At 40.7% G+C, this 19,108-nt stretch overlaps 5 protein-coding genes across 5 annotated transcripts; 3 read left to right on the top strand and 2 right to left on the bottom strand.

Annotated features, from left to right (window-relative positions):
- Window positions 1–12,820: 12,820 nt before the first annotated feature.
- LOC132786641 (uncharacterized) lies at window positions 12,821–14,234 on the top strand. The gene is made up of 2 exons (XM_060793225.1): window positions 12,821–13,823; window positions 13,885–14,234. Exons 1-2 carry the CDS (start codon window positions 13,366–13,368, stop codon window positions 14,210–14,212), a joined length of 786 nt encoding a protein of 261 aa, XP_060649208.1. The 5' UTR covers window positions 12,821–13,365; the 3' UTR covers window positions 14,213–14,234.
- An 8-nt stretch (window positions 14,235–14,242) lies between these two features.
- On the bottom strand, window positions 14,243–16,224 carry LOC132786640 (tRNA (adenine(58)-N(1))-methyltransferase catalytic subunit TRMT61A). The gene is made up of 3 exons (XM_060793224.1): window positions 15,816–16,224; window positions 15,304–15,762; window positions 14,243–14,592 (listed from the first exon to the last, which is right to left on the bottom strand). The coding sequence occupies exons 1-3, from the start codon at window positions 15,982–15,984 to the stop codon at window positions 14,270–14,272; spliced, it is 951 nt and encodes a 316-aa protein (XP_060649207.1). The 5' UTR covers window positions 15,985–16,224; the 3' UTR covers window positions 14,243–14,269.
- A 117-nt stretch (window positions 16,225–16,341) lies between these two features.
- LOC132786646 (large ribosomal subunit protein eL34) lies at window positions 16,342–17,280 on the top strand. The gene is made up of 3 exons (XM_060793230.1): window positions 16,342–16,413; window positions 16,642–16,716; window positions 16,787–17,280. Exons 2-3 carry the CDS (start codon window positions 16,652–16,654, stop codon window positions 17,199–17,201), a joined length of 480 nt encoding a protein of 159 aa, XP_060649213.1. The 5' UTR covers window positions 16,342–16,413; window positions 16,642–16,651; the 3' UTR covers window positions 17,202–17,280.
- Window positions 16,634–19,106, bottom strand: LOC132786645 (uncharacterized). The gene is made up of 2 exons (XM_060793229.1): window positions 18,810–19,106; window positions 16,634–18,743 (listed from the first exon to the last, which is right to left on the bottom strand). Exons 1-2 carry the CDS (start codon window positions 18,939–18,941, stop codon window positions 18,279–18,281), a joined length of 597 nt encoding a protein of 198 aa, XP_060649212.1. The 5' UTR covers window positions 18,942–19,106; the 3' UTR covers window positions 16,634–18,278.
- Window positions 17,771–18,266, top strand: LOC132786647 (phosphatidylinositol N-acetylglucosaminyltransferase subunit P). Its single transcript, XM_060793233.1, has one exon. It carries the CDS (start codon window positions 17,771–17,773, stop codon window positions 18,248–18,250), a length of 480 nt encoding a protein of 159 aa, XP_060649216.1. The 3' UTR covers window positions 18,251–18,266.
- Window positions 19,107–19,108: the final 2 nt, after the last annotated feature.

Below are 19,108 nucleotides of genomic sequence, written 5' to 3'. Positions count from 1 at the left end.
CTTGCCAGCTATGTATGACAAGGGTAAGGGTAAGAGAAAGAGAGGTGGGAATGTGGCAAACAGTGCTACGATTAGAATGCAGAGCGGAGGCCAAAGCAGAAGATGCCAGCCAGACACAGACCGGGTGACTGAGAAATTGATCAACGCTGTGGCGGGACATAAACTAAAAGCTTATTTAACATTAATTTCGCCACGAAAATCACACAGCAATTTTAAACATCAGTTACATGGCACAGCTAGAAAGAGAGAGAGAGAGAGAGACACTCGAGGAGCAAGCGCAAACCCCATTGGAAGCCACCGCAACATGCGAAAATGTGCCCAAGAGACGCGTCCGCCTCAGACTGTTGCCTGTAGCCCCCCTTTCATGCCCAATTCGCGCAGCTCTTGTAATCTAAGCTGCCATTAAACAAAATACAAGAAAAACTTACGAAAACATATGCTACATATTACAGCCGATCCCCAACCGAACTGAACTGAAGCGAGACCACGCGAGAGAGGATGACAGCGGAGGCGGTGCAAAGTGGAGGCGAGGCGAAGCGAGCAACGATTCGCATCGCACAGTGACGGAAGTAAAGAAGCAGGTGCACAGTGGAAGGTATAAGAAAGCATTGAAGAGAATTTTTTTTAAGAATATTTAAAGAAAAAAAAAATTAATAATAAAAAAATTAATTTTGAATTACTCATCTTTTTAGTAAAATTTGTTTTTCTGTTCTTTAATTTCCCAAAATACTGAAATTCAATAAAATGTTTTACAATTTTTTATATTAAAATATTTGTTGTATAAATTGTGTTTGGATTTAAAATAAATAAAGCGAAAATATATTAAATCTTAAACATTTATTCTTGTTTATTTTATCACTAATATAAAATGTAAATAATAATCACAAATTTAAAAGCTTTTATCTATCAAACTCTATCTATCTTTCTTAATTATGAATAATATAAAATTAGAACTAATCCACAAAATACATAAATATTAATGAAGTTTTTATTAGATTTATTTAGATTTTGTTAGATTAATTTTCTAATTTTATTTCTAACATTTCAGCGAAAAACTTTTCCATTGTATAACGTTGCTTGCTGACTAGGTTTTAGTGGGAGAGCTTAGACTGAAGCTCAGTGCTGAGCAATTGCACCTGCATGGGCCTCAGTCGCAGTCTCAGTCTCAGTCTTCGCTTAAATCTATAGCCAAAGACTGAGGCTTGAGCATGAGCCTGCGCCTGCTCTGTTTGTGAACTGTGGCCATGTGCGATGCCGCTGCTACAAGCAGCCAAGCATACCCCAAGCCAGGTACAAAGATTTAGAGCGACATTAGAGCAGTCAATCCATCATGACTGAACATTACCATAAATTACACAGAAATAATTGATTATTACGAGTAGACACAGCGACCAAAGACAGAGTCAAGGCGCACTCAACATCCAACAAGCCCCCAGTTCAAACTGCGTGTATAGTTGTTGTAAACGAGTGTGTGTGTGTGTGTGTTTTTTGTATGGTTGTTGGGGGGCAACTGTTGCAACTGTTGCTGCTACGTTCCTCTCTACGCAGTTTGGCGAGCGCACCGATTTAGTTTAAATTACGTTGGGAAGATGCACAACGGCCTGGTCAACAAGTCGTTCAAGTTTTGACCAAGCAACCAACCAAGTCAGTTGGGCAATCAGCGCTCAGCTCTGGCTAAGCACTTTGAACCCAGAAGATGAGGAGAACTTGCTTGCTCTTGTAAAGTTCTGCACACGCCTATCAGGCTGAGTAATTGCCGAGCCACAAAACCGCAAACAACCGATTTTCCATTACATATTGTAAACAAATATTTGTTTTCATCTATGCTACGTGGAAAACTGCCCATTTTGAGTGCAAGTAATCAGTTAACCAGTTAGTTTGGAAGTTTTGGCTGTTAGACAAAGTGTCCGCCATTTGTGTAATGGAACTGCATTTATATTACTGCATGTTGATTTAAGTAAATGTTCCCATTCAATTTGACGAACATTTATTTTCCATTTCTTTCATATTCTTTTTTAACTCATTCAAAAAAAAATACGATATCATTTTAAATCAATGGAAGGTAAAACTAGTTGAAAAATTATTCATATATTACAAATTACTTAAATTAAATCCTGTTAATGTAGTGAAAACATAATAAGAATAACTTTCACGTATCATAAATTTTACAAAGGATATAATAGTCAAAAGATATCTTTACATTCTTAAATTATATTTCAAGTTATTGAATAGTAATTTAAGTTGTATTTTAGAATAAATTAAACACTATCAAAGCATTACTTATAGTACTTTAATTTTATTGTATTTTTGTAAAGACTTTTGAAAATATGCTAAATTATCTTATATATAATAAAGTTTAGAATCGGAATTCTAAAAACCTAATCAGTATTATCAAGAGTATTCTCATTGTATTTACATTCACTTGAAGTGAAATTGTAAAATTGCAAAGTCTTGCAACTTTGTTGTGCCGCCTTTTTCTCGTTTGACCATAAAATATTATAACGAGCATCGAGCGCATATCTTTTGTCAAATCAGCGAGAAGGCTGATCTCAACTTGAGTGTTAGACAGAGAGAGGGAGAGTATTTAATAAGGCTACTGTCGCTCGCGATGATGCTTTGAATGATTGCAAGTGGCGATAATAGGCCAGGACAGTGGGCTGTCAGTACGTCAAGTGGAAATGAACGAGGCTTTATCGCGCTGACGCTTGAAGTTTATTACAGTGACATTTCAATTCTTCTGATTGGGATGATTCCGGTCTCTCCGTTACCAACAACAACAACAACAATACTCACTGCAGATCCGATCCCAGATCAGACCAAGTCTGTGGCGATCACACACAAAAGCCAAACTCGCTCAAATCAATCTCAGCATTTCGGATTTCTTTCTTTCTGTCTCTCGCTCTCTCTCTGTCTCGCTCTCGTTATCGCTGTCTTTGTCGATCTTCACTCGCAATGATTGTTGAAATTGATTGATCGTTGTATTTTTATTGAGTGATTGATATAAATGCTGTTTGGCAGCAATTGCAGAGCTTCAAGTTAACACACACAAAAGGAAACAATAGTTTCAATTACAATAGCCGCAACTAACTGAGGGGGAAATACTCGTAGCAAGTTGGGTTAAGAAATATCTTTACAGGCTCGCTTTCGACTCTGCCGGCAATGAAACCAAGCATATTGAAAGCAGCGCTAAAAATATTATTAGGCATTGAAATATTGTGTTTCCAAGGTGTTCGCACGCCAACTCTACGTGTTTAAGGCAAACTCTACGAGCAACAAACTGAGCCACATTGCTGCTGCCTTCAATGTTCTTATCAAGATGCTTTCAATGTGCCGTTTAGGATTTTCATTTGTACTATTTAGTTGCGGGACGCTCTATAAAAAAAAATGGTAAAAAAAAAACAACTCTACCAACTCAACTTGTGGGCGCAATGTGAATTCGAATACGAATTCAGGTTGTGTCGGAAATCTATCGACTGGACTGACTGTATGTTGTTACTTAGTTTAGTTACTATAGATCTGTTCGGTTTCCCCCTTCTTCTTCTTCTGTATTCCTAGTCTACGGCTATGCTGATGCTGCTGCTTCTGCCACGTTGCCGGCACTCGTAAATTACAATAAATTATGTTGAAACTGATTATTCGACACAATTTATGAGGCCCTTTAAGTGGGCGTGTGCACTTTTATTTTATTGTGAATGATGATGTAAATGATGTTGGTAGGCGCATTTTCATATTGTTGTTGCAGGCATTGTTGCTGTTGGTGTTGGTGTTGCTGTTGTGCTGCGCAAAATGAACGAGTCGGGTCGAGCTGTGGGTCGAGTTGAGCGCGGGTCAAGTTTTGGGCGACAAGATGGGTGATGGGTTAATGAGCGAAGCTTCGTTCGAAGACTTTTAAATTATGGCAATGCGGTAATTGTTGCCAGATAACACGTCAAGAAATAAAATAAGTTAACAGCTTATTAAGATGAAAAAGTTTCAAGTAGGCCAATTGAATTTAAAACTAATTAAATGAAAATGCTTAACTTAAATGTTTAGCCTTAACTGGAGCGAAACGTTGTAAGTGCCTGGCAGCGACTCCTTAAAAAAGAAATAAAAATAAAATAAATAAATAACAACAACAAAAAAGCGAAACTCTGAAAATGTGGGAGTGTGTTAACAACAACAACAAGAGCAACAAGCACCAAAAGCCCTATCGACAACGTCAAATCAGCGACTGCGTCGAAGCGCTGCAACAGACTTATAAACCACACATCATCATCATCATCATCATCAGCGGCAGCAGCAGCAGCTGTGGCTGTGGCTGTGGCTGCAGCTGCGGCAGCGGCAGCATCATCAACAGGCAATCGGGTTAAACAAGCAGGAGGACAGGAGGAGCTGTGGTTAGTGTGCTCTCGAATAGCCTTGGCAGCGGCGTAGCAAAAATTTAATTAAGAAAATCAAGCCGAAAACTGCGTTGGGCGAGGAGCAGACGAGCGACGCCAACAACGGCGACGCTCCAGCTTTCATATCTGATGGAAAAGCAAGAGCAGCGACAACAGCAACAGCAACAACTACAACAGCAGCAGCAGTCACAGCAACAGCAACAACATGAGCCACAACAACGACAACAACTGAAAACGAGCGTTGCGAAAAATTTGATGCTTTGCTTTGGCGCAGCGATTTGGATCAGTGCGACACAATGAGGACCACCAACCACCAGGTTGTGCCACAGCCTCCTGGCTCCATGCGGGTGTTTGCTCTTGTCAACAGCCAAAACAACAACAGCAACAACGAGAACAACAGCAACAAAAGCAACGACAACAACAACAACAACAATAGCAAGCGATACAGCGAACGGATTTCAATGATTATTCATTGGGCATGGCGCATACTATAATCACACACACTTGTCTGCCACAAACAATTTCAGCAATTAGAATATCAAGCAATGCAGATCTTTGGCGTTGCAGCAATTGACATTGCCCAGATCACACAGCAAGCAAGCAAAAACACAACTCGCACACCCTCTTCATTTACTCTGTATAGTGTGTATGTGTGTGTGTGTGTGTTTGTGTGAGTTTGTGTGTGGTGCTTTAATGACATTTCTGTGGAACACACAGAAAAAAAACGCCCTGCGCATTGTGTGTGGCAGGGCTGAATTGAAAGACTTAGGACACAAACTTGGCAGGGCCAAATGAAAGACTTAGGACACAAACTTGGCAGTTCAACGAAAGACTTAGGACACAAACTTGCAAATTAAAGCACATTAATTTTGCCCCAAACAGAAAGATGAAACTCACAAGCAGCAGCAGATTCAGATTCTGAAGCGTCTGCGTCTTGCGCTCTCTCTCTGATTGATTACAGCTGCAGCAGCAGCGTCTGTGTATGGACTATGAGCTGTGTGTGTGTGTGTGTGTGTGTGTGTGTGCTGTGCACTCCACCGTCCGCCGTCTGCAGACCGCAGACCTCTTTTGTTGCATGGGAAAAAGAGAATCATAATCATAATAATGATAATAAAAATGGAAAACTTCTAGACGCCATATAAATCAGAGCAAATATGAATTGCTGTTTTGTCTGTGCTCAGTGCTGACTGTTTATTTGTTTTGTTTACTGTGCATTACGTTGGCTTTTGTCAATTGCCAAAGACTCGGACGCAAGCACAGTGACGCAAAACAGTAAGTGATCTGAGTAGAAATCTAGAACATTTTATAAAAATAAGAAAATGCTGTTAATTATTGTTTATTTAATAAACTATTATCTAAAATTAAAACTAAGCTTTGTTTGGCAATCAGAAATTCAAATGAAGATTATTTATTTATGATAACTGTATTTAATTTTATTTAAAATTTTCATCAGCTTTCCTTCGAATGCATTTACTTATTTCTCCACTCATCATTTTCTAATAGGCCAATTAGGTGAAGTGTATGTATGTGAGTGTCGATAAAAAAAAAAGAAAATAGCAAAAAGCAAAAAGCAGAAGCCTGATGACAATTCGCTTTCCATTATCGAATATTCATTTAGTCGGCTTGGCACTTTCACCACTGTTCGAATGGTGCTGACTGCATTCATTGTTCCATTGCGCTTGTAATTCTGTCTGGAGCTACCTTTGTGCGCTGCTCTGCTCTGCAGTGCTGTGTTCTCTGCTGCTGCAGAGCTAGAGACCAGAGCCCGGCAGTCGTTGGCAGTTGGAAGTTTGCCAGTTGCCAGTTGTTGTTGTTGTGGTTGTCGCCGCCGCCACAGTTTTTTTTTTCTTGGAGTGCCCATTGTCTGTGTGGGAAACTGGCGCGCTTGGCTTGTAAAAACTTCTGGCGAACAATGTAGTATCCGCATATCCATAGTCCAAGCTGCCGAGCTTTTCAATGCCAAATGGTTTATGTACGAGTATCGAGGCATTACCAATCATAAGCATAAGCGCAGCGTTGAGACAATGAGCAAACGCCACATAAATTTACGAATGAGCAGCCAGTTAGGCAGAGCGATATGCATATGCGGACAGTTTAACCTAGATACGAAATGCATGCCACAAAAAAAAAACGAAATAAAACGAAAAAAAAAGTAAAGTATGAGCATCTCGTATCTCGACGCAAGACGCGTTGCATCTTTATATTTTTTTTTTCATTTTTTTTTTGGTGCCAATCATTATATTTTAACAGCTTGTTTGCTCGCTTGTTTTACAAATTGAAATCGCCATCGCCACGCCGCAGAGCGTCCAGAGAGTCAATGTTACAATAAATTTAAATAAACACAAGCCTTTTTGCCGACTTCAGCTACAGCTGTGGATGTGCCTCAAGTTGAAGTTGTAGTGCTGCAGCTGTAGTTGTCGTAGTCGTCGTTGTGACTGTGAATGTGAATGTGGACGACGTTGCCGTTTGCATCCTGGCCTAATCGCTGCGTTTAATTTACTTAAATTATACTAATGATCTTGAGCGCTCCTCGGGGCCTCAACGCTTTTGCCTTGGCGAAAACTCTCAAGTCATTTGTTTTGGCTCGTTTGCAGGCGGCTCAATTGATTTGGCCAAAGCAGCCGCCAAAGAGCCAAAGAGCCGCCAAGACGCCGACGACGACGACGACGACGGTGTCCAAGCTCAACGCTGAGTGCGAATGCGAGTGTTGAAATTGAGGGCTAACACCGGCAAACGGCGAGCTTGGTAGGTTTGTGCGAGTGTCGCTAGATATGGCCTGACATTTAGATGAAGTGTCTGCGAATCTGAGCCGAGTCTCTCTCTGTCTCTCTTTGTCTTCCTCTCCATCTCTCTCTTTCGTTCAGAGCTCCTGCTGCGTTTTACTTTTGCTAAATGTCGACGTTGTCGTTGTCTTTGCCGTTTGCTTATTGCCGTTGTCTGCCGGTCGCTGTGTAATTCCATTCATAAACAAAACTTTAATTTTATTGCACATTCGAGTTGACACAGTCAAGCAGACAACGCGAATCACTGAGCTTCTTTGCCTCCTTTGAAGGCGTTGCCAAATGGGTGTGGGTTTTGTTTTGTTTTTCTGCCCATTCCAAAGTACGAGTACTACTCAAAAACGATTATCATGGACTTCAAAATGGCTCAATTAGTTTGTCCATAGTACACTATTGACTTCACCACTGATGGCGGCGACTTGCGAGCATTTTGTGTGCTATGTGAGTCTTGAATTCCTAACGAAAAACTTTATGCATGTTGATTATGCAAGTTGGATAAGCTTAGCTCTGCATGGGGTATTCCAAAAAGGTTACTTAGAACACAGTCAAATGTCAAGTCGATCGACCTCACGTAGATAATTGTTTGGCTTATCAACAGCATTCAAAACTAACAAGTATTAGCTGTCATGATAGAAAGAAATCATTGCACAAAATATATTTTATAACAACGAAACACGCGAAATAGAAAAAAAAGCTACTGTTGGCAACCTGCTGAGCTGCACTTCACTTTCTTTTTTCCATTTATTTAATTTTATTATTTCCACATTTAATTGGGCACCCCATTTAAAAGCCATGTACAATTTTTTCCGCTCACTGCCAGCGACAGACATTAACAAATAAATACACAAAAAAAATGTCGAATAAAATAAAAAAAAATATATATAAAACAATTGCACAGAGCTTGGGGCAAACAAACAACCATGCCACACCATTTTCGCCATTGACACCCATGCGAACATTGTTAATTAATTAAAAAAGAAAAACTAATAGACGATTGCGTTGACAAGATAAAAACGGCCAGCCAAAAGTCAAGAAAAACGGCACACAAACCACACACAGAGACAGAGAGAAACAAACACACACAGATAGATTAACATAGAAATCTTTGAGCAATAAATTGTGACAAAAAGTCAGCTTTAAATATATTGGCGAAGGCGTCAAGGCGTGACATTGACCCTCGGATAAATAGTTAACAGCCTGGCAGCGTTTTCTTGTTTTGTTTTTTGTTGTGGCACAAATCAGAAAATGTTATCGCAACTGTTGCAGCAGCAAACAAAAACAAACATTAAGTTTAAAAGTGCATAAAAATGTTTATTGGCTGGGCAAAATCAAGTTCGTTGTAAAAACACTCAACAGCACGTGAATAAATAAATAAACAAGATAACATTTAAACTATTTGTTATTATCTAAATGGGAAATACTCATTTAAATTGTAACTGAATAACTAAGAAAACGATTTAAGATTTATGAGTTTACTTTTGCGACTAAATAAATATATTTCAACTTAAAAATAATGTTGTCAAAGTGCACAATTAACTTTATAGATTTTTATGCAGCATAGTGTTATTAGACGGTCAGGGCCAAAGCGTAGCTTAACTTTATTACTGTTGGTGTTGTGGCTGTTGCAAGTGGCATGTCGGCAGCTGCAGGCAGCGGCAGCAGCAACAACAACAACAGCAACAACAATAATATAGAACACAGCTGTGTCTTAGACAAGGCCCAAAAGCAAAATTATTGCCAAGTTCTTTCTCATATTGTTTTCGGTTGTGTCTAGTCTGCTTCAATGTAGCCAGCGCAATATTATCGAGCAATTATTGGCAATGGCAGAAATATTTTTGATTTGCAATTTTCTCACGGCCCACAAAGAGAGAGAGCGCTAAAGAGAGAAAGAGACTGGGTAAAAGGCTTTCACAAAATTGAGCAAGCCAATTGGTTTGTCAATGGCACAATTGAATCTTTCGAACAGATTCACAATTAGCCAGCAGCAGCAGCAGCCTGGCAACAGCAGCCACATACTGACAACAGCAACACAATGTTGCAACAATGCTGCAACGACAACATAGGCGCATACAAATGGTGTTAAAGTCTGAGCAGCAAAATGTAATTTGTTTTCACACAACATAATCAACATGATAACCCCAGCCAAAACGTCTTTAGATTGAGTCTAATGATGATAAACGCTTTTACTGTGAGGTAACTACAGACTTCTGACACCGACGCAAGAGGCAGACAAAAGGCGCAGACGCAGACGCAAGACACACAAGCGTTGCACACACCAAAGAGAGAGAGAGAGAGAGAGGGAGAGAGAGCGAGCAGGTATCGGGCAACTGTGGCAACTGCATTTGGCTGGCATGGCCAATAATAAGTCAACATTCCAAGGCGTGTTAAGAGATGCTCGATTAAATGCCTCAATTGTGGCTCATATTGAACACCAAGCGAGCGAGCGAGCGGCGACCCAGCAACATCGACACCAACACACCACCTGTCTGCAAAAACGCTTCAAGATGAAGCAGCAAGAAGCAGACGAGGAAGCAGCGAGGATGAAGCAGCGGCAGCAGCAAATAGCACCGCCCCCACCAACGGTCAACTTTGTGCCCGTTGTGTTGCACGCTGCCAGTTGCGAGTTGCCAGTTGCCAGCCTGTTGCCTGTTGCACGTTGCGGGTTGCAAGTGTTGCTGTTGCTTGCCTGACTTTTAGCACTGTCGATGCTCGAGCAATAACAACAGCAACAACAACAACAACACTACACTTCGAATGGGCGAAATCGTTTAGTGTCGTACCTAACTAAGAAAACGTATTTTCAATATCGAAATTATTATTATTAGCTGACAGCAAATCGCAGTTTTCGACTGTTGCTGTTGCTGTGGTGTGTTGCTGTTGTGCATTGCTGTTGTGTTGCCTTGGCGTTGCCGGCGCATATTGTAATAAATGGACAGGCCAGTTATTGTATGCACTTTGTGTATGATATGCGAGTACTAACCCAAAACTTATTGCACTCTACACCAAAATGGGCATGGCCAATTGCCTGTTAGAAGAAGAATTGCAATTCTGACTGATTATGTATTATTTTAGTGTTGAAATATAAAATTTAGAATTAGGTTTCTTATTAAATTCTGGCCACATTAGCTGTCAAGCTTCTCATTAAAAAATAAAAACAGCAAGCAATATTCCACACTTTAATTTTCTACTTTAAACAGAAATACTGAAATGAGGAATGCTATTAATGACATCTTCTAAAATGTAAGAAATTAAATAAAATATGTCCCACATATTTTATTGTGCAACAATGAACAACTATTTACTTATTTGATTTTATGCTTAAGCAGAAATACTTAAATACCTAATGCTATTATTACATCTCTTAAAATGTAATTCTTAAAATAAATTAAATTTAGTATACAACATAAAATCATTCTTTGCTTATTTATTACATCTATCCATTAAACTTAATACTTTATTAAACTGACAAAATGTTGTTATATCATCATAAAGAACTTATAAAACAACCTTTAATTAACTTTAACTTTATCTATAATTAAAAACTGTGTGCAGACTTTTCGCATTCATCTTGACATCTACAATTATTAGATCTTTATTTGTATTTTTTATGAGTAATAAATAAAAGTGATTTCAATTGATTGTGTAGTTCATTCAAGGTTCCATCTCAACCAACTCAAAAAAGCAGAATCAAGCAACCGCTGGCATCATTTTGATGTTGCTGTTGTTGTGGTTGTTGTTGCGGCATCTGCGACTGCTGGTCGGCTTCTAAAGGTGAGAAACTGGCCACATTGCTGGGGGCAGCGCTGCACCCCCCTAACACACACACACACACACACACACACACAAAGCGCAATTATATGCCATTTAATAAATACGAGTATTTTCAATAAATATGAGCATTTCTATATGAAATTTATGCAGAAATAAGCAGGTGTTTAGTTGTGACGAGGCAGCAAAGCTTTAAGATAGGGGCAAGAAAAGACGCGAGTGGTCATAGGGGCCATGGCTATGGGATTTTCGGCTTATGATGGGCTATATAGTGAATATAGCAATCCGTTACAGTTGTCGATCAGCTAACAAGATAATTGTACAAATACAACAATACAACAATACAGCAAAAGCATCAGCAACAACAATAACAAGAGCTGTGATAAGCAACACGTTACCAGTATCAAATTACAGATCTTCCAATTAACTGACCAATAAGCGGCGTTGCTTTTAATTTGATAATAGTGCAAACTCACGCCCAATGGCAGCAGCACAGCCACAGCCACAGCACAGTTGTTGGCCACTGGGAATACAGCAACTTGTTGGCCACAAACAAGAGCAACAACAACACGCAACACGCGGCTTGCAACACGAACGCAGGCAAAAAAAAAATTATATATATAAAAAACAATAGACGCATTTGTAAGACGCCCCAACGGGGGGCTAATAAACTCAAAAGCAGAACAATTGCTGGGGATTTCTTTCTTTATATTTTTGTTAGACAGGATTTACTAAATACAAAGTAGTCTGCGAGTAGACAAATTTATTCACACAAAATAACCACACACTGGAAGTATGTTACACAATACAAAAGTTAACTGACCGTCAAGTGGCATATCATGTTACCTAGAAACGCTCAAGTTCTGTGAACAAGGCAATAAATATTTGAGCAAACAAGTGCGTAATAATGCATGTAAAATAGCTCAAAAGCCAAATAAATTATTGAGCTAAAATTGTCAATAAGTGTTGACAAATAAATCACATTGAAATATGCAAAATTTAATAATAAATAATGGTTAATTCGAATTTATAACTAGATCTGATTGTAGACGAATTTATTTAAAACAAATAATATGCGCTAAGTACTGCTGAATTTAAGGAATGTTTGTAAGTTGTTCAACAAACACATTTTTATTACTAATTGTTTTTACAACCTTAAATGTAAGTTTGCAAACAGCAACCAGAGACACTGAGGTATTCACAATAAGATTTTTCGGATTCTTAACTTAAAAATATTTATTTGTAATTGCAAAAATAATATTTTAAACTGTATTTAATGTTAGTTGTTGTTAGTTTTTCAGCATAGAACATTTTTTTATGATTAATTTTTTACTTTTTTGAATTTTAAATTAAATGATAGGTTAAAAATATCAGCCAGAGCAACATCAAATAAAATATATAGCCAATTTTATTTCAAAACCTTCAGGATGTGCTGTTAAGATTTCTGATTTTTAATAAAAAACAATATTTAGCTTTTCAACATAAATATTATTTAATTTTTATTATTATTGTTATTATTGACTTTGACTTTAAATGAAATTCTAGGGTTAAAAGGTCAGTCAGACCCACTGGAGTCTTCAGGATGAGACATTAATATAAATTTATTAAGATATTTCAATGTTTCGATTTCTAATATTTCAGAAAACAAATTGAATATTTCAAAATAAGTTTGGAATTTTCTATTTATCAAAAATGTCTTGATTTTGTATATTTCAGAAAACAAATTAGTTGAGTAAAATTAATTTCAAATAATTTATATTTATCAATATTTCTGTTAGCGTTTGGCTTGTCTAGTGTTATTATCCTCATACATCACTTTGCGCTGCATGAGGAAATAAATTTGCTCTGAACTGCGCTTACCAAATAAAGTTTAGTAAGAAATTATTGAAAGCATTAAGTGGGTACTTGCATATGAAATAGGCACAAGCACTTAGCATCAATCAAACACTAAACAAGAGTTTAGAACGGCAGCAAACTGAGTTGCCGGTTGACATATGAGCAGCAGCAATGCGGCAACAGCAACAGCAACAGCAATAACAACAACAACAACAACTGCGGTGGCAGCCACAGAGCAACTGAGTTGAAGAAGCTTAAAGAAGAAAGAACATTTTGCCGCCACACCAACTGAGAACTGAGAACTGAGAGCGGCTACTACACAGGAACCGGCATCGGTTGCCTAACAAGCGGGGCAGGAGCAGGAGTAGAACCAGAATCCAAAACTGAATCAGAAACACAACCGAAACTAAGAACCAGAATCGAAAGCAATGAGAATTATGTAACCGTGTTTTTTGCGCTTGGACCGCAAATTTGCAAGTCAAGTCCAAGGGATGTCACTGTTTGGATAGACAGTCGGGACAGCTGAGCAAAGCTGCCGCCGCCGACGTCGTCGTCGTCAGCGTCAGCGTCGTCGTTGCTGTTGTTGAACTTAATCTGTGAGCATGATTGTGCAATATTTGTTGAGTGGCCCCCGGCGAACGTTTGCGTTTGCGTTCGCGTTCGGCGTTGTCCTGGCAAGGTTGTTGTTATGTTGTTATGGACGCACCAAATGTTTGTTTGTGCTGGCAAACATGTTGCCCCACAAATCGCTTCATCCCCCCAAAAGAATCGCCATTTCCATTTCGATTGCCATGATCTCGAGACGCGACAAATTGCTGCAACAGCCGTGGGAGCAATTGCGATACGCGCAGCATCGCGAGAAAGTGATGTCCGCTCGTCCAGCGATTGATACGAAGTCGCCACGCCAACACGATCATGTGCAGCGCAAGTGGAAGAAGCAGCAGAACGAACGCGAAAGGCAGCAGCAAATCGAACGTGAGAATCTGCGGCTGCTGCAGAAACTGGGTGACATCATGCGCAGCAAACGCATGAACAATCTTTGGCTGGAGCCCAGACCCAAGTAAGACAATCCAAGCAGCAATCAATAGTCAAACTAATGCTCTCATCTTTCTCTTCTGCAGTTTCCTGAATCGCGAAAAGATGTTTCCAACGCGTCCCTACTCCAGCTTGCCACAAATTGTTACCATTTATGGGGTTCCACCTCCCGGACCTTTGCTCTACGGCATGGTGCCCAAATCAAATGTCATGGGTCGCTGTCCGACGTGTAGCGGCAATCCGGAACGCACTCAGGTCGCCATACCAGAGCAACGCATGCCGTGGGCATTGCCACGCAAATCCTCGAGCCGGAAGCATCAGCAGCTGGAGTTGCAACAGCGTTGCTATCAATGCGGTGGCGTCAGGAGCATGGAACGCAAACTCTTCGATGACTTTGACTTTGACTATGAATAACACGACAAGCGAGAGAATAAAAAACTACACAATTTATTTATCAAAATTACACTTGCTTCAAGCTTTGGGTATGTTGGGTGGCAGTGTGGCAAATGTGAGGAAGCCCGTGTGTCCGGGCAGCACTTGGGGATTACTTGATGTTAAATACTTTTTCAGCTCCTTGGGCTCCTTTGTTTTGGCGTCCTCGTTTGTGTTTGTCTCAACTTCTTTGGGTGCTTTCAGGAATTCCAAATCGATCACAGGTAATGTACGGGTTTTGATGACGCTCTCCTGCTGCAGCACTTCCATTGAGCAGATCTCATTAAAGCCCAATTTGGTGAGGACTTCAATGCAACGTTGGGACTGTTCAATGCAGGGCGAGAACGAGCAGAAGCGACCACCTAAGTTGAATAGAAGATAAACGATAACGTTGATGTAGATAACTGAATATGCGCATCACTCTGAAGTTAATCGAAAGCTGCGATAAACGCTCTAATCTTATCGATTAGCTGTATTTCAAACAGCAGAATTAACTTATTTGCGAATAATAGCGTTCTCTAACCTATTCAGGTATACAAAAAACCTGTTGACCTTATTGACAGAGAGCATGGTAAGAAATAGCGGACTGCATCATTCTCTAAAGTTTCTACTCTTCATATTTTTAAAAACCTCTTCAAGTTTTTTTATGTTGATTTTAAGTAAACCTTGTAGTTCCACCTGCAAGTGAATTTAATATAAATCTACAATTGTTTACTTCCTCTACCAATACAATGTATTGAGCAGGGTGCCGACTACAGTTGGCTTCACTAATGAGTGACAAAGCTGGGCGAATGGACCGCGTCTCTGACCACGTCAACTGACAAAAGCGGGCGCATTCAATGTCAAGCACAATGAAATGGCCAAAGAGACAGTGGCGACAACTGAGTGACCAAGCGAGCGACTCTTGATTGCTGCTGCCTGCTTGACTGCCTATCTGGTTGCCTTGCTGCCTGCCTTGCGAGCTCAGCTGCAGCCTGTATTCCATGTCGGCGACGCGCCAAAGGGCGCTGACAACTTGTTGTCACAACAACGTTTGACTGGGCGGCAGTCTTCGCCGTTGCAGTTTCACTTACCCGACAACTTCAACGCCTTGAATGCATGTGGTACTGCCAAATCCGGCGCGGGCAGATCCAAAAACACTGCATCAGCCACACCATCCAGTTCGTTGGTAAAGCCCAGATTGCACACATCTCTGTGATAAACCGTTACAAAGTCACCCAGCCCGTGTCGCTTGAACTCTTCTCGTGCCTGGTCCGCCCGCGCCTCATGGAAGTCAAATGTATGCAGATGTCCGGTTGGTTTTAAGGCGCGTAGAAAGTAATGTGACAAAGAACCGGAACCGGTGCCGGACTCGATAACCACGGCACCGGGACGCACCTCCAGCTGATGGAGGATCATGCTGATGTCGGGCGTGTAGATGATTTGTGTGCGATGCGGCAGTGTTTGTGTCCACAGTTCCGGGTTTGGTTGCAGCACGTGCGCATAACCCTTGGAGAGCTCCACGCGACTGCCGTACTCTACGCCAATAATATCTGCAGGCAGGTTAATAAGAAAACATTTAACAAACTCTATGTGGTATACGTACTTTCCACTTTAAGTGATCCGTATGGGGTCTGAAAGATGTGCACTATTGTTTCGCCTTTCTTGTTTACGATGGTGGGCACCGCTTCGATGGCGTGCATAGAATTCACACTCAGATACAGGATGACCACATCGCCCTGCTCTATGTGTGTTTTGGGCTTCAGGAAACTCATTGTTTATGCTTGTTATTTTCAAATGCTTGGCAGAGAAACGGAGACGCGTGGGCCAAAATACAAGACCGCGAGCGGCAATAATATTACGCGAATTAGTGTGCCCAACTTTGAGGCAGTGCACAAATCTTAAAGTTAGCTGGAAATTGTTAACGGCTTTGTACATGGTACTAACGTACTTAATACTGTCATATTACTACTGATCGCAAGTAAAAAAAACTAAAAATAAAATTATATCACATATTTAACAATAATTGTATTTTCATTGAAGTTATTTAATTTTCTTTTTTAAACAATGTGACCCGTCTATTAAAAGAGCTTGAAAATATACTGCCAAGCTTAAAAATCCGTTTTGCAGCACTTTTTCAGAGGAGAGCAGCCAACTTCACGTTGATTTGCTTCTTCTTTCCCTCTTTTGGTTTTTTACTACAAGTATGTTAAGCTTGCTTTTCGTGAATTTGCCAAATAATCTAAGAACATCCGTTAAACGGCTAAATAATTATTGCAAATTACAATACACAATGATTGACAAATATGTGTTCTATATCGTTACACTTTACTTATGCAAATCGTATTGTTTTTTCTTCTAATTTTACGCATCCTTAATCGGCAACTGGTTACCTCTCATTAATGAATGAACAATAAATTTGAATAATACAGCAGCCGCAACATGGTCCAGCGCTTGACTTTGAGGAGACGTCTGTCTTACAACACCAGATCCAACAAGAGGCGCATGTAAGTTTTTTTTTGCCCAATACGACAAAGTTAAATTGCAATTCTAATTGGAATGTGTTTTTGTTTACAGTGTTCGCACTCCCGGCGGTCGTCTGGTCTACCAGTATGTGAAGAAGAACAAGACTGTGCCACGCTGCGGTCAGTGCAAGGAGAAGCTTAAGGGTATCACCCCCTCCCGCCCCAGCGAGCGCCCACGTCTGTCCAAGCGCCACAAGACCGTGTCCCGCACATACGGTGGTGTCTTGTGCCACGGTTGCCTGCGTGAGCGTATTGTGCGCGCTTTTCTGATTGAGGAGCAGAAGATCGTGAAGGCACTCAAGAGCCAGCGCGATGCTCTGGTCAAGCCCGTTAAGAAGGTGGAGAAGAAACCAACAAAGGCGGCACCCACCAAGAAGCCCGCTGGCAAGACCGGTGGCAAGTCGGCCGTCAAAACTGCCTCCAAGAAGCCCGCACCCAAGGGCGGTGTCAACAAGTCCAAGAAGTAAACATACTACGCTAAGTAAATCATTAAGAATTGGACGCGGAAGCATTTTGTAATAAAGAAAATACAAGTTGGAAACGTTATCTGGCAATCATATTATTTGTTGGGAGGGTGATTTAAAGTTACACTACACTGGTTTTTGTCTCGGCTAACAAAAACAGCTGCTTGCACTTTGAATGCTTGATGTATTGTCATTCACATTTTGCGCAGACAAGCATGCACTGCTGCTTGTCAAATTAGTTGTAAATAAATTAAAACATAAAATGCCAGAGCAGGCAGTCAATGAATCGTAAGTGTGCCGGATTGAATTACTTATTATTCAAAATATACATAAGTTCACTTGCAGCACATTAAGACTCCCATTTGATACGCCGCAGCACGCTGAAATTGCCTATCGCGTGCTCAGTGTGGATCAAGAGCCTCGACGTAATTTTGTGAGCAAAACACTCAGCTTGGAGGAAAATGTGCTTGTTGTCCAGTTCAGTGCGGATCAAGTAAAGAATCTACGTACTGCCATCAGCTCGTTCTTTGAGTGTCTACTGCTCTGCCAAGACACTATTCGACTCTTTGGAGATGCCGGAACACAGCCCAGCGCCAACTCCGCATAGAGCCATCTATGGCTTCGCCTTTTACTTTCTCTTCACCGTGCTGTTTTTCATCTATGTGGCTTGGGCATATTTGCCTGTGGAGCTGGGATTGCATTCCCATCTGCCGGACAAGTATTTCGCGGCATTTGTTCCAGTGCTCATCATTGTGGGCGCCGCATTTGCCTTCATCATCTATCCTGCAATTAATCTGGCGCTGACACCCAACATCGATTCGATTGCCTCGGTTGTTGATCTCAAATTGACACTGCCCAAGGGGAGTAAATTCACGTCGTGGTCACAACTACAGCATCCGCGAGCCGAGGACGTTGATCCTCAGCCAAATGCAGCTGCTCCCGTTCAGTGTAATCTCTGCAGGATAACACACAGGCCAAAGACACGTCCGCCAATTGCTCCGTTACGTTTTTTAGATTTGCAAGAAGTAAACGCCACATTTTTTGATAACTAACAGTATAAATTGCGTTTTATTTGTATTTCTATTTGCGACGGACAGTCGTCCAACCCTCCTCTGGCTCCACAAACTCGGCCGCTTGCTGCTTACGTGTCTGGGAGCGTGTAACTCTACCACTGCTAGTTGCAGTCTCCTCTTCGCTATCCTCACCATTCATGGCATCGTCTCCTTCATCATCCTCATCCATGTCCTCGTCGGAGGAGGAATCGCCTTCGATGGGCGTGTACGTTATTTTGACATCGGGACGTAACCAGTCCTTGCCCTGCGGCAATCTGCTGAGCTCAGCTTCAATCTGTGGATATTGGGACGCCTTCGCCATTTGCTTGTAACGCAGGAGATTGCGGCATATTTCGGGTATGGAGTGATCGTCGCATAAAGTATTGAATTCCTGATCCATCAGCTCCTCGATTACATCCTGCAACTCGCCCTCTGTGATGTTCTCGTTGCCTACGCAGTACTCAAAAGTGTATTCCATGATCTCGATTGCCACCTGACCAACCACAATAGGAGTTAGGTTAGAAATTGTGTGACATTTAAAGGAGAAACACTTGCTCACCTGCTGTCCATTGCGACCACCCATGCCATGTTCAACGGCAAGACGCAAATTCTGCCAATTGTTGAAGATTCTTTCAACAATTAGGCGAAAATTATTTCGGAACTCCGTTTGTTGTGCCGTTGTCGCTTCCATCGCGTGCAATATCAGTGTTGAGCAATTTTGTATTGTTTATGATGTTCTCTATATAGCCATTCACTTATACGAGCATGCATCAGCTGATAGCAATTTAATAATTTATTTATTTTATATATTACAATGTATTGGTAATTTATCTCTTTAAAAAAATTTAATAATCATAG

Source organism: Drosophila nasuta, chromosome 2R (assembly GCF_023558535.2).
Source record: "Drosophila nasuta strain 15112-1781.00 chromosome 2R, ASM2355853v1, whole genome shotgun sequence".
NCBI classification, from domain to species: Eukaryota; Metazoa; Arthropoda; class Insecta; order Diptera; family Drosophilidae; genus Drosophila; species Drosophila nasuta.
The sequence above is the reverse complement of the archived record's forward strand: the minus strand, read 5'-3'. Positions and strand labels throughout refer to the sequence as shown.